General features: G+C 37.5%; 1 protein-coding gene across 20 annotated transcripts; it reads left to right on the top strand.

Annotated features, from left to right (window-relative positions):
* Nucleotides 1-458: 458 nt before the first annotated feature.
* LOC109216840 lies at nt 459-13162 on the top strand. Of its 20 annotated transcripts, none has more exons than XM_019381042.1 (8): nt 459-870; nt 3141-3263; nt 3389-3908; nt 4161-4225; nt 10188-10292; nt 10977-11065; nt 12342-12449; nt 12548-12967. In XM_019381042.1, exons 4-8 carry the CDS (start codon nt 4166-4168, stop codon nt 12828-12830), a joined length of 645 nt encoding a protein of 214 aa, XP_019236587.1. In that variant the 5' UTR covers nt 459-870; nt 3141-3263; nt 3389-3908; nt 4161-4165; the 3' UTR covers nt 12831-12967. The 20 variants fall into 20 exon arrangements, 15 of the variants coding, with proteins under 15 accessions (XP_019236587.1, XP_019236586.1, XP_019236593.1 ...); XM_019381041.1 differs by having other exon boundaries at nt 459-887; XR_002066563.1 differs by lacking the exon at nt 459-870 and adding an exon at nt 11396-11526 and having other exon boundaries at nt 1807-3263; nt 12548-13162.
* Nucleotides 13163-15445: the final 2283 nt, after the last annotated feature.

Here is a 15445-nt window from a genome sequence, read left to right as displayed (position 1 = left end):
TCAAGGATTCACCAAATTTGACTGCATAACCACTAACAGATCTTCTTGTCATTGGACATGATGCCTAGTCAGAGTCGCAGAAAGCAGTTAAAGTATCTACTTCGTCTCTTCATCAAAACTCTCATGCCTGGTGCAGATTTTAGATATCTCACTACCCTAAGAGCAGCACCCATATGCGACATCTTAAGTAGTTGCATAAACTGGTTTAAACTCTGCACTGCATAGCTAATATCAGGCCGTGTGATAGTGTACCAAATACAAAAATACTTGAGTAAAACCACAATCAGCAAACCAAGCGACGTTAATCCCGAGTGAGAAAATCATAGGTAAATTCAGTTGTAAACCATAGATGAGAATCAATCATTTAAGCTTCTACAGTGGCTATGACAAACTAAACATCCTACTTCTGTTTCCTTGACAATCGCCTTGAAAATTTGATAAAGGGAACACATCTATACAACCATGAATCAAAAATAACAAGAAAGCACATTGTTCCCTTGACAATGTACAATCAAAATTTAGAAGAATACCACGTCAGTTATAAACACTGTTGTGACATATTGTACTAACAGTTATGTAAATGGTACTGTACACTTGGGCCCATCTAATTGGAGTGGTAACACGTGTAATGTTTCTCTTTGTGTAGCAAACCACGCGTACCTGTTCATCTGTGATTTCTCCAATGCCGCCTCTTCTCAACCCAGAAGCAATATGGTATTTTTTCCCTTTCTTCTGCTTCCACTCTTCTCCGGCTCCTTCAAGAACAGCTACGTTATTGCTCTGTTGTGTCCACTTTTATGTTCTATGCTCAAGTTCAGACTTCAGATTATCTCAACATCCTTCTGGGCTTCACTCTCACACCTTTAAAGTGTAATCTCTTTGCTTTAGTGAGTTTCAGTTGCTATAAACGAACCGAATTTGCTTATTCTCTGTTATATCGCTCTCCTTCTACTTTTTTTCCGCAGTCATTTATTCCGTTTATTTTGGTTGCTCTTCCTTTGTTGCTTCTGTTGCTCTGCTCATTCTGGTTTGGTCCATTTAAATTCTCTTCTCTTGCTTGGTTTAGTTGGACAATCTTGCACACGCATGCATCTGCAATTGAGCTTTTTTAAAATTTCTCAATTTGAATTCCAAATTAACTCTGATGTGTGCTTTATTTTTCTCAATTGTGGTAAGTTTTACTATATTCTTGCATTTATTTTAGTGCATTCGATTATTGCTGATGGGGTTATGGTTGGTATATGGTGGTTTCTCTATTCTTTTGGATAGTTTCTTGTGTCCTGAATCCAAATTGTATTGATGGTGTTTGATAATATGCCTCAGTCAACTGCCCTAATTCCAGTAATGTAAAGCAAAGGAAAAGAGAGCAACAGTTTCACCATTGACAACCATTAAAAATCTTTGAAGCTTTGAATTTGGATTTTCAAAAATCATTATTTGCTTGGATTGGATGTTGTAGCAAATAATTGGGAATATTGTTTGGAGTTTATATCTCATTTTTGAGGGTGTTTTGGTGAAGATTAGACTTGATTTTGGCTGAATTTAAGAAGAAGAAGACATACATTATACGGCAAAAATTATAGTAAAGTTGTCGTAAAATTGTAAAAAAATTGTATTATGTTGTTTATATATATTTTTTCATTTAAATATTGTATGAAAGTTAAACAATATTGTATAAAAATGTTTTAAGTAGTATGATATTATAGTTGTATATAACTGGGTAGAATTAATGTATGAAAGTTATAGATAAATTGTATAATATATAATTAGTTGTATGAAATTTATTTTTACTATGTATAAATCAGATACAAAATGTAAAAAAGAAATATTGTATAAAATTTGTATAAAAATTATATTTAAGTCGTTCACGAATAAACGTAATAGTAAGAGTTAGTTTTAAGTGTGAGGCGTTAAATATTGGTAGAATATCTCAATTTGATTGTAGCCATTATTAAAACTCAGTATCTAGTTATTACCATCTCTGTTTTAAAAGGCAGAGTTGGGACTCACCCCAGGGCGGAGCACTTGTAAAACGCTCCTGAGTGTGTGGGACTTAGTTCTGTGAGACTTATGCCTCAGTTGTCTAGGCTTACGCCCCGGACACGCCAAAAGCCCAACGTACCAGGCTCGCCTAATAGAACTTTGTGCAATTGTGTGTAACTAACATTGTAAATCCTTAAATTTTTTTAAAAAATCATTGACTATTCAAAATTACTTTTTTTTCTTAATCATAAATCATTAAGTTAAGAGTATTTTATGTCATAATTAAAATAATTATTGCACGTTATCCACTAACAACTAGGATATTAAATTTCAATAAATCTTTCATTTAAAAAGTGTTAACTTTGCATGAGTATTCAAGTATGACCATCAAATACAATCAGGTTCCACAAGTATTAATTAGTCATCACTTTAATATATCTTCACTATTATCATCAATACTTAACCACCAAAAATACATATTTTAGCAATGAAATAAGAGTTGTTGCCTAGAAAGAGAGATATTACCTTCCAACAGAAAATGGAGGCCATTCATTATATAGATCAAAAGGTAGACAAACCCATATTAAATTAATTAGAAGGTCGAGAATGTGGTTTGCTTTCCATTAACAGCTGAATCTATAAGAAGACATGACATACCATCAATGGAAAAACCAGAAAGGTCCGACATTAAAAGAGTGAAGACGAAAGAGAAGCACATAATAAAGTTTGGGAACTCACAAAGAGAGAGAGAACACCCAAAGCAACGAAGGAGAAAGTGAATTGCAGAGTCTGAGACCCAAAATCTATCCAAAGGGATACACCCTGGTTGGGTGCAATACACCTATTTGGAGATTTTCAATACACTCCTAGAACTGGAGATGGATTTGTTCTTTGTTTTTGTTGAATATTTTTTGTTGAATAGACTTCGGGACTTCATTGAGAAGACTCAAACATGACAAAAATGATTATCTGAGATTTTGAGGAGGTTTCAGGTAAAGTTCATCTTGTGTAATTTGAGATTGACACTAAGCAGTAAGCACGAACAGACTGCTGCAATTTATTCTTCCCTACTTCCTTCTGTTAGCCGCTCTCTATGATCTGTTGCTTCTTTGCTACAAACCTAAATTCATCACCTTGAATCACTTTCTTTATTTAAGAGTTAGGCTTCATTCAAGACTCAAAAAGCTTCTGCTTGCTACTAACTGGTCAAGTTTCAAGTCTCAAAGTGTAGGTTTTAAGGCTTAATTTAAGCTTCTGCCTGCTACCAAGTCTTGCGATTGGTATGTCTATAATTTGCTTTACCTGAAACTTTATATTGCATATTCCTTTCGCTATTAATTATCTATTTTGATATAATTTAAGGACATTCAGAATTTTGATTTGGCTTTTTGATTTATTGTAATAGGGTTCAAAAATCGGACATCACCAAGATTTCAGGGAAGTAACATGGATCACTTAAAAAAACAAGAACAGAGTAAAACTCACAAGTACTGAAAACATAATTTAGTTCAAAAAATTGGTACAGCTTCAAGTACAGTTGTAAAAACAATTTAGTTCAATTTAATTCACATACAAACTCTTGAGTAACATACTGCAGTACACAGAAATTTAAAGGAGGAGATAGAGAAGGAAGCAAGAAGTACTCACTTGTTTCAGCTAGCAGGCAGAGACACCAAAAGGAACAGAGTAGTAAGCCGGCAAGCAAAAAAAAAAATGAAAAGAAAACCCAAATAGAACAGAAGCTATTGCAGGTGTTATTGGCAGTCACCCCTAATCGGATATCATCCAAAAGCAGGTGTTACACATCTGGAAGAACAGCTGACAGCAGCAGAAGCAAGAATCGGTTTGTCTTCCACGTCGATAGAGGATGAGAAAGCGCGTATTGAAGAGAGTGCGAAGGCAAAAGGCGCTGCAGAAAGTATAAAGTGAGTAGAGTGACAAAAATACCCTTACTTTTGGATCAAAAGTAGGGACCTAATTGTAAATCAGGAAGCAGGAACCCGTATGTTCTAGTGAAAGAATTTCAAAGGTGTCTTGGAGAACTCTTATCATAACATGGTAGTTTTACTAGCACAATCATTGTTTGCATTGGTGCTTTTGAGATTATCATTGTAAAATGCTTAAAAAAAGTTGTCAGCAAACTGGAGCTGTAAAAGTTGTCATGCTGTTGGTTTCAGGGAAGATGCTCGGACAGATACTTGTTACTAAACAAACTGGAGCTCAAGGAAAAGTTGTCAGCAAGGTTTGCAGTCTTTTTCCCCATTTACTCGTCAAGCATATAGAATGATAAATTGATAACTCATGAATCTGGATTGTTAAGAATAACTACACTTGACTTTGTCAGTTGATACCATTGTTTGATTTACAGTTTAAACCCTTCCATAAGCAGTTCAATGAACCCACTTGTCTTTACTTATATTTTATTCAAATGAAACTTATTTTTATTTCCGATTTGTTTGCTTGTCATTGCCTCTTCCCCTTATCTTTCCTGAGCCGAGGGTCTACCGGAAACAACCTATCTGCCTTTTTAAAGGTAGGTGTAAGGTGTGCGTACACACTACCCTCCCCAGGCCTCAGTTGTGGGAATACACTGGGTTTTTTGTTGTTGTTGGAACTTCTTTTTTGTAATCAAGTTTGATGCTTCGTAAGTTGACTCAAGTTTCAGCTCTTGTGGAATACAAATTATTGATTAACACGCCACAGTTATCTAATGTTTTTGTTGATGTCACTGCTTAAAAAGGGCAGCTCGGTGCTATGCGCGGGGTCCGGGGATGTCACTGTTAGATATTCTAAATATAATTGTTAGCAAAACTTTCATTTAATTTTGTCATAAGATGTAATTTCTGATCAAACAACACTGCTCTAGTAATGCCATAGTGGTTCTGGCCCCAGGTATGCCACTCCTATTACTAGGATTACTGGGATTTTTGATGTTCTGTTATATGAATTGTGCAGGTTTATCTTTGTGAGAAGATGTCCCTTGTGAATGAAATGTACTTCTCTATTATACTTGATCGCGTTAGTTGGCTTGCGTTCGGGTAGCTTTGTGAGTCTCAGGTCATCGCAGACGCGACAAGGTTCAGGCATTCGCGTAGAGGAGAGGTCAGCTGGGGGCATAGGGTAAATTGCCTAAGCATCTCGGCAGCTGTAAGTTCATGAGAAGAATTGGCAACTATTGTGCATGCACTCAAGATTTGGAGGCATTATTTGTACGGTGTCCCATGTGAGGTCTATACCGACCGCCGGAGTCTCCAGTATCTATTCAAACAGAAAGATCTTAACTTGCATCGACAGAGATGATTAGAGTTTCTTAGAGACTATGATATCACTATTATGTATCTTCCCAGTAAGGCCAACGTGGTGGCTGATGCCTTGAGTAGAAAGACAGAGAGTATGTGCAGCTTGGCATATCTGCTGGCAGCAGAGATGCCACTAGCCATGGATGTTCAGGCCTGGACAAATTGGTTTTTCATTAGAGAGCATCAGTATGACGACCCCCATTGGCTTGTCCTTAAGGACATGGTAGCACAACGATGCCAAGGAAGTTTCTATCAGAGATGACGGAGTGTTGCAGATGTAGGGCCGTATATGTGTGCCCAATATAGATGGGTTACGTGAGTTGATCCTTGAGGAGGCCCACAGTTCGCGGTACTCCATTAATTCGGGCGCCGCTAAGATGTAATTAGGATTTGAGGTAGTACTATTGGCGGAGGAGAATTAAGAAAGATATAGTGGAGTATGTGACTCGGTGCCTAAACTGCCAGTAGGTGAAGTACAAGCATGAGAGGTCGGGCTTTGCTTCAGAGACTTGAGATTCCCGAGTGGAAGTGGGAGCGTGTTACCATGGACTTTATTGTTGGGCTCCCATGGACTTTGAAGAAATTTGATAGTATGGGTGACTGTGGACATGTTGACCAAGTTGGCTCATTTCATTCCAGTGGTGACTACCTATTCTTCAGAGCAGCTGGCTCAGATTTATATCCGTGAGAATGTTCGTCTCCACGGTGTGCAGGTGTCCATAATCTCTGATTGAGGTACATAGTTCACGTCATGTTTTTGGAGAGCCATGCAACATGAGTTAGGCACACGGGTTGAGTTGAGTACAACATTTCACCCCAAACAGACGGACAGTCTAAGCGCACCATTCAATTTTTGAGGATATGCTACGTGCTTGCATATGGATTTTGGAGGTTCTTGGAATCAGTTCTTGCTGCTTGCAGAGTTTGCCTACAACAGAAACTACCAATCGAGTATTCAGATGGCTCCTTATGAGGTCCTATATAGGAGATGATGTCGTTCTCTAGTTGGTTGGTTTGAGGCGGGTGAGGCTAGGTTGTTGGGCATGGATTTGGTGCGGGATGGCTTGGACAAAGTCAAGTTAATTCAGGAACGACATCGTACAGTACAGTCTAGGCAGAAAAGTTATGCTGATCACAGGGTTCGTGATATAGGATTCATGGTTGGAGAAAGAGTTTTGCTCCGGGTTTCACCTATGAAGGGTGTGATGAGGTTCGGGAAGAAGGGCAAGTTGAGCCCTAGGTATATTGATCCTTTTGAGATCCTTGAGAGAGTTGGTGATGTGACCTACAAGCTTGCATTTCCGCCTAGTTTATCGATAATTCACCCGATGTTCCATGTTTCTTTGCTTCGGAAGTATTATGGTGATCGTCCTATGTATTAGATTTCAGCTCAGTCCAATTGGACAAGGATTTAACTTATGTTGAGGAGCCGGTAGCTTTCTTGGACAAACAGGTTCGAAAGTTGAGATCAAAGAACATTTCTTCAGTGAAGGTTCAATGGAGGGGTCATCAGGTCGAGGAGGCAACATGGGAGATCAAGCATGGCATGCGGAGTCGTTATCCTTACCTTTTCGTCACATTAGGTCTGTCTCTATGCACGTCCGAGAACGAATGTTTGTTTAAAGAGGGGGAGAATGTAACGACCCGACTCGTCATTTTTTGTTATTGCACCCCATTTCCCATTTTGATGCTTCACAAATGTGTAATTTTGGTTTTATGACTTAAGGGGTTGATTGGTTTCGTTCCGGGAAGGTTTCGAGTTGATTTAAACCCTTTGATTCTTGGCTTAGAAGCCTAAGTTGATTATGTTGACCAAACCTTGAATTTTGTGAAAACGACCATAGAATGGTGTTTTGATGGCTTCGATAGGTTCGTGTCATGATTTTGGATTTGGGTGTATGCCCGAAATCGAATTCAGAGGCCCGTAGGTTGATTTGTATTTTTTTGTCGAAATTTGGCAATTTGAGGTTTAGAAGTTTGACCGTAGGTTGCCTTTTGGCTACCGAGTTCAGAATTTGTGTTTTGGGACTTGGAATAGGTCAGTTATGCTATTTAGAACTTGCCTGCAAAATTTTGTGTCATTTAGAGTTGATTTGATAGTATCCGGACGCTTGGTTGCAATTCTATAAGTTTTTGAACTTTTCTTTGAAATTCGTGTGTTTTGATGTCCGATTTGTAGTTCTAGATGTTTTTTTTGTTTTGATCATGCGAGCAAGTTCGTATGATGTTTTTAGATGAGTTTCAGACCTGTTTCAGAAAGATTTGACTGAAAATAAGATTTGCTGGTATGCTGGTGCTCTGATGTCGCAAATGCGAGCACCAGCATCGCAATTGCGAACATAGAAGGGGGTCTTAGGTGTTGCAATTGCGATGTCTCGTTCAATTGTGAAGTCTGGGCTGGTTAGATAGTTCGCATTTGCAATGGGAACAGGGTTTGCTTCGTGAACCCACTGTCGCATTTGCGATGTTTCCCTTGGGCTGCCAGCGCCCGAATTGCGATTAATTATTCGAAATTGCGAGGGTTCGCAATCGCGGCAAATGTGCTCTGATGTCGCAAATGCGAGCACCAGCATCGCAATTGCGAACATAGAAGTGGGTCTTAGGTGTTGCAATTGCGATGTCTCGTTCAATTGTGAAGTCTGGGCTGGTTAGATAGTTCGCATTTGCAATGGGAACAGGGTTTGCTTCGTGAACCCACTGTCGCATTTGCGATGTTTCCCTTGGGCTGCCAGCGCCCCAATTGCGATTAATTATTCGAAATTGCGAGGGTTCGCAATCGCGGCAAATGTGACTTCTACAGCTGAACAAAAGGTTAGAAAGTAGGGATTTCATATCATTTTATCATATTTTAGAACCCTAGGCTTGGTAGGAGGCAATTTGGAGAGGGGATTTTCATCTACAAACTTTGGGTAAGTGATTCTAGCCAATTTCCAACTATATTTCATGATTATATCATAGATTTAACATCAAATTTATGAGAATCAAAGAGGAAAATTGGGATTTTTTGTCAAAGTTTTGAAAATTGAATATTTGAGGTTTGAGAGTCGATTTGGACTCGGAATTGAAAACTAAACACATATATGGACTCGTGGGGTTATGGGTAGTCGGAATCTATCCTTGGACCCGAGTATTGACAGGGCAAGCCAGGTGTTGACTTTTGTTGACTTTTCGGAAAATGTGTAAAGATCATAACTTTATCTATTGTAATTGAATTTCTTGTATTGTTTGATGTAATTAAGTCATTTTTGGTTAGTTTTGAGCCGTATGGAGGCGAATTTTAGGGAAAAAGCTATATTCGAGGTTGATTTGGCCTACTTGAAGTAAGTATCTTTCCTAACTTTGTGTGGGGGAACTATCCCTTAGGATTTTGGTTGATTGTGTTATTTGTATTTTGTGAAAGACGTGTACGCGAGGTGATGAGTGTGTACACGGGCTATATATGGTATTTTACTGGTCTAGGTTATTTAGACTCTTTCCATGCCTTCAATTGAATTTTCATAACATGTTATATCTAGTGAACCTGAAGCACGCCTGAAGTGTCGTAGGCCTTTGGGTTCTAAGGATTGAAATACTCGAAAAAGAAAATCGACAAATGATCCAAACGATACTATGAAGGGATTTCCTAAAGAGACTCAAGATCTCATTAGTTCTGAGATTCCTGAAGAAATCAAGGAACCTGAATCGCAAGTGAGTAAGGAACTTTTAATAAGTTCTACCAGTAACGGGATTAATTTAAATCGATCTGAAATAGTGGTGGATAATTTTGCATATGATGTTGCACTTAAAATTATGCAAGATAGTGAGGATCTTGAACCCCAATATGTCGAAGAATGTCGACAAAAATCTGATTGGCTAATATGGCAAGAGGCAATTCAATCGGAAATGAAGTCACTTGCTAAAAGAGAGGTCTTTGGACCAGTAGTCCAAACACCTGCTGGTATAAAGCCAGATGGTCATAAGTGGGTTTTTGTGCGAAAAGGAATGATAAAAATGAAGTTGAAAGATATAAGGCCCGCCTTGTCGCACAAGGATTCTCACAATGACTTGGAGTCGATTATGAAGAAACATATTCACCTGTTATGGATGCCATAACATTTCGATATCTCATCGGTTTAGCCTTATGTGAAAGGCTTGAAATACATCTAATGGATGTGGTTACAGCTTATCTGTACGGATCACTTGATAATGAAATTTACATGAAAATCCCTGAAGGATTTAAAATTCCTGAAGCAGATCCAAAATCTCGGGAAATGTACTCAATCAGATTAGAAAGATCTTTGTACAGTTTAAAGCAATCTGGGCGCATGTGGTACAATCGCCTCAGTAAATATTTGTTGAAAGAAGGTTATATAAATGATGTTATTTGTCCATGTATTTTTATAAAGAAAATGGCTTCATAATTTGTTATACTTGCTGTTTATGTTAATGACATAAATCTTGTTGGAACTCCGCTACAAAAAAAATAGCATTTAGCGACGGATTTTAGCGACAAACTTAGTTCCGTCGCTGCTTAGCGACGGATTGGCTACGGAATAATAGTTTCGTTGGAAAAAAAGCCAAAAAATAGTAGTATATAATATAGCGACAGAATAGCGACGAAATTGAAAAATCGTCGCTAAATATTGTCGCCCTCAATTTAGCTACGGATTTAGCGACAAAACCTGAGCGACAAAATTTTTTTTACCTACGGCGACGGAATTAGCAACGAAATTTCCGTCGCTATGCTTAATTTCTTTATGCTCCTTGCTACGGAAATTTCCGTCGATAATGTTATATCCAGTGAAAAATAATATCATTATTAGCGACGAAAATTAAGCCGTAGCTAAATCCGTGGCTGAATACCAGTTAATTATTTACCCTAGGGCACAAAATTGGTAAAAGTTCGGTCTCTTCTTCTTCTAACAGGGTAGAACGCTGGGAGCAAATATAGGCGGCTGGGAGCAAAATCAATGGAAAACACACTTGAGGGAAAGAACAAGAGCAAAAATTAGTAGCCAACGTGAATCTAAGGTGTGTAGATGGCTTTAATTTGTTTCTTCTTCTGTTTCTTATGAATCAGTAGCTTGATGGCGGTGCTAATGACTACGAATACTATGTTCATTACACTGAATGTGAGTGAACATTTTCAAATTAATTGTTTTCTTGTTACTTTATTTGCATCAATTTGGAGCAGCTAGGGCTTGGAGCTTTATCAGATTTTAATTGTAAAAGGGGGCTTTTTTTTGTATGTAAAGTTCTTTTCTTTCATGGTTGGACTTGTGTTTCTGGTTTAATTGTCAAGATAGGATCTTTTTTACGTGACTAATTAGGTTTTCACTATATTTGTATTTGCTTCTTTTACAGTTTTACTGACTCTTTATGTGCTTGTCTTGGTGAAGAGGTTATGTGTTATTAGCAAAATTGGGTTTTAATTTGACTTAAACTGAATATAGAATAGTATCTATCAAGTCTTGACTTTGGTTGTGATAAGCAATTTTTCTTTTTTTCCCCTTGATGAAATCTCCCAAAGTGCAAGATCCTTTTATTATTCAATCTCCTTTGTTTGTAAGAAGGTTTGGAGTATGTAAATTTTACTAGGGTTTCAGTTTGTTTTATATAATTTGAAGTTGAATTTGAGAAAGTCTGTGGATTAGTTTTTACTGTATCTGCTATTCTACTGCGATTTGATCTTGTGATCTTTTTTTCTTATTTTAGTTGAATAATTGCCATTTATGGCTAACTGTAGTTCCTGCACTTCCTTTTTCTCCATATCAGCAAGCATGTTCTAGCAACATTGTTGACAGGTAAAATAATGTGTCACTTTCTTTTAAGTTATTCAAAGAAATTTTGCCTTGTAGAATCAGTTGATCATCTTTGGTAGATATTTACATCTATTTGGCTTCGAATTTCATCTTTGTTTGGTATATGAGAACTTTTCTTCTGCATATGAAATATTAGTATTTCACTGATCTCCCTGTAGCCATGGTATGATTGAGAAGATGGTGGCATTCTTGTGTTTACTAAGCAGGAGTTTTTGATGTCTTTTTTATATATATTTGTTTGCCTAAAATAATTGGTGTATATATATATATATATATATATATGAGATCCTGTTTTGTTTCTGTATTAAATAGGAATATGGATAATTTAGAGCGTGCTTGGATGTACGAGAGGTTGGATGGCCGAGGGGGTACTAATTCTAATTTTGTAACTGGCGTGGATAGCTTTCTCCTGTTTGCGCGTTCTCAGCGAAATCACATGAGTGGTGAGAATGTTCGATGTCCATGTAAAAAATGTCGCAACATTATATACATGGATGTTAGATTGCACCTTAGAAATTTTGATTTATGATACCCTTTCAACTATTGTCTTCAAATTTTTTCAGGTTAGAACCTAGTGGATTATGCTCGTTGAAAAGATTTAAATCTTTCAAGCATGAACTTGATCCCAATAGAATCAATTGGAAAAGTGTCTCTGACGAGATAAAAAACTTTTATTTGGGAGAATTCAAGATATAACTTCTCATTATATAATGAATTTAGGAAGTGTATTAACTCTTATAAATAAGATATCAATGTTATTACTGTATAAAATTATTTCAGAAGAAATTCTATTGGGACTCTTCCATTGATAGTGCAGTGAGGAGCCAATGGGAGAATAAGGCATCAATCAGGTACAAAGATTTCATTTCAAAAATGAAAGCTAAAAAATTTAGGCCAAGAGGTATTCCAGTAGAAGTGTGGGAAAGTTGGGACCAACTTCGGAAAGATCCCAATTGTGTTGAAACGTCAGAAATAAATGCAAAGAATCGTCGTGGCCTGAAAAAAATTCTTGGTTTGTAGTAACACCAGGCTGTTTTGGTCTCAGTTGGCTCTTGATCCTTCCATTACTATCAATGCACATTTGTAGTGTTCTGTGTCTCTCTTTCATCTTTTTTTTTTGTGCCTTTGTGATATTTATATAGAGTTCCATCAGTGTTACCTTGTGGCACTTTTTTTATGCTTTTAGTTATAGATGTGACAAAACTTCTGGTCCTATAGTAATATTTTGATGCTTTTAAAAATAATTTGTTTTGTATAGGCTGTTGAAAAGGGTCGAGACCCAACACCAAGTGAGTTACATTTGTACGTCCATACACATAGGTATGATAGAAATTCTTTTCTTGATGAGAATGCTCGAATCGTGCATGTAAGTCCAATATTGTATAATCTTATTTACTACAATGTAAAAAGAGTATGAAAAGTATCCTGTCTGTTGGTTAATTAAATGCTCAACATTCTTGACAGGAAAGGTATCAGGAAATATTACAGGAACAAACACAAACTCAATCTGAATATTGATCAATGGAAAGCGTATTATGAAGCCGCGGGAGGGGAGAAGAAGAGAAGAGTATATGGTCTTGGATCTCAAGCAAAATGCTACTATGGACCGAATCTTCATGGCTCTTCTGGATCAGATACTTCATCATCAATACCATCTTCGAGTGCTCAATCAGCATCGAACCTGAATGAGTTAGTGACGCGTTTGATTCCTGCACTAACAGAGCACATTAAGTCTTGTGCTATCTGATCATATGCTTCCAGTATTGACTGAGCGGGTGCGTGAAATGATTTCATCACCCTCGCTGACTTCTACTAACCACCCATCAGATGTGGTACCAACAATTCATGCTCCTACTACTACTGCTACTATTCATGGGGTTCGTCCATCGGTGTCAGATGATGACCTTAACCCCTTAGACTCGTATTTGGAAGCTTTTTGTTTTGAACTTTATTGTTGGTGTTATGGATAATTCGCACCTTTTTGGTTTGAACTTTATTATTGGTGCTAGGGATAATTCGAACTTAATTGTATTAGCTATATGCATTTTGATAATTCGAACAACGGGCATTTTGATATCATTTTGATAATTTGTATGAATTTTAGTTATTATTAAGGATATCTAATAAATATTGCGACAGATTGCGACGGCTATTTTTTGTAACAAAAATAAATATATGAAATAACATTGCGACAGATTGCAATAGACGATTTTGGTCGCCCAATGCATAGCTGAAATGAGTCTCAAAATATTGGCGACGGATTAGCGACCGACTTTCTGTCGCAAATGTATGCCAGCGACGAAATGCGTTGTGAATTTAGCGACACAATTTTCTAAACTAGCGACGGAAATTCTGTCGCTAACGTTAGCAACGGACAATGTTCGTCGCTGGAACGTCGCTAATTTAGCGACGGATTCCATTTTTCCGTCGCAAAGAGCTTAGCAACGAGCAAATCAGCAACACCTGGTAATCTGTCGCTAATCCGCCACTAATTCTGCTTAGCGACGGATTTGGGTCGTCGCTAAATGCTGTTTTTTTTGTAGTGTCCAGAAGTGCTCCAGAAGGCAATTGAATATCATAAGAAAGAATTTGAGATGAAAGATCTTATCGATTTTGATGGTCAGCATCAGCACCAGAAGGTAAGGATCTCCTTCAAAAAAGACTATAAATAAATGAAAAGATATATGTGACAAACACAAGAAAATAGTTGAAGTTAAAATAAAATTGTAAACATATTGTGACATGGTCATTGTTTTTCCTTTTTCTTACAATTGGTTATCTGGGAATAGCTTGTAACATCCCGTACATTCAGACTAGGTGTGGACATATTAAATGGGTATTAATTTGATATTTTAGACATATGAAGTCCTAGCAGGATGAGTATGGGTAAAAATAGTTGTTTTGGAATCAAGACGGAGAGTGAGGTGCATAAGATTTGACAAAATCGACTAAGCTAAGTTTGCAGAAGGTATGTCTTCCAGCAAAGTCTAGTGAAAATGTGTAAGGAATTTGGGAAAACTCAAAGCGCGAAAGTTGTAGGCCTTTGAAATAGCTTTCCAACGATATATTATGGAGCACAAACAGATCTCTGTGCAAAAAGTTATGCGCGTTTTACAGAACAATATGCGATATGCGCGCCCGGTAGCGCGCCCATAGCGCGACCGCGCTAATTTTGAGGCAGTGTTACTGCCGTTTTGCGCGGTCAGTAGCGCGGGCAGGTCTCCAGATGCGCGGGCGCGCTCGTGGGGGGTCGTTTTAAAGCCATATTTCATTCCCCACAGCTCCAAAACATAAAAACTTGCTCTAGAAAGAGGAACTCTCGAAAACCTAACTCCTTAAGGGTCCCTCCACCACCCAAGGTAAGTTCTAATGGTGATTCTTAGTTACTTTCAATTTCCTAACATCTTATTAACATGGGTAAATCCTCCAAATCATTAGATATTTGATTTGGGGCATCATTGTTGAGAGAAGGAAGCCTAGAACTTGAATTGAAAGGGTTTGAACTTCAAAAAGGTAATGTCTTCACCCTCTAATTGATTCTAGCATTGGTTTAACGATTATAAACCCTAGTTCATGAGATATGAGTTGATAGATTTGATAGAAAAACATGAACGATTATAGGTTTGGGGTGTTGATTGTTGATTGTTGGTTAAGGGTGTTGTTTAGTTTATGGGTGATGAAGAATAACGTTGATTATAATCATTTGAGACTTTAGAATTTATCTAGGAAGAAGATAATGGGTTGTGGGGTGTAGAGACACCATTAATAAGGACTATGAAGCTTTATGTCACCAAGTGTTTGAGAAAATGCTTAAGTGACTAAAACATGAGAATTATTGCTAATATGGAATCCCTTTGACTTGTATTGATATAGATTAACGTTGAAAGGGTTGACGAATGTTGTATTACACTCAAGAGTAGGAAGTTAAGGTATGTGAGGCTAACACTCTATGTTTGGGAATTTTAATGATTCTCCCTACACTACGTTTCTTTTACGACGTTACCAATTGCCTCAGAAATATAGTTAAGCCTAGTTTCTTGAATAGTTGTAGAACTTCTATTCTCTAGCTTCATAACTCGTTCACCACATTCATTCTGAACGTTGTGAGCTCAGTGCGTATTCAATATAGACTTTGGTTTGATGCCCCCGAGTCTTAGTATAGATTACTCAGCATGCCATAAATAGTTGAAGTTTCAGTTTTCATAATCAGTTCAAGAATACATGTCTCAGTGTAGTCCTATTCAGTATTCCAGTATCTTGTAACTCGGTGTGATCCAGTATGCCAGTATCATGTAACCCATGTGATTCAGTATTTCACTATCATGTATTGCAGTTTGATTCTCAGTTCCTGAATGTTGAACA

The sequence above is a fragment of the Nicotiana attenuata genome, unplaced genomic scaffold (genome assembly GCF_001879085.1).
Source record: "Nicotiana attenuata strain UT unplaced genomic scaffold, NIATTr2, whole genome shotgun sequence".
NCBI classification, from domain to species: Eukaryota; Viridiplantae; Streptophyta; class Magnoliopsida; order Solanales; family Solanaceae; genus Nicotiana; species Nicotiana attenuata.
This window is presented reverse-complemented; position numbering and strand designations above follow the sequence as displayed.

Coding starts and splice junctions, on each gene's coding strand:
- LOC109216840 (XM_019381040.1), top strand. CDS start 4,166: ATGCTCGGACAGATACTTGTTACTAAACAAACTGGAGCTCAAGGAAAA. Junction 4,226..10,187: donor AAGGAAAAGTTGTCAGCAAG/GTTTGCAGTCTT, acceptor TTCTTCTAACAG/GGTAGAACGCTGGGAGCAAA. Junction 10,293..10,976: donor GTAGCCAACGTGAATCTAAG/GTGTGTAGATGG, acceptor TTCTTATTTTAG/TTGAATAATTGCCATTTATG.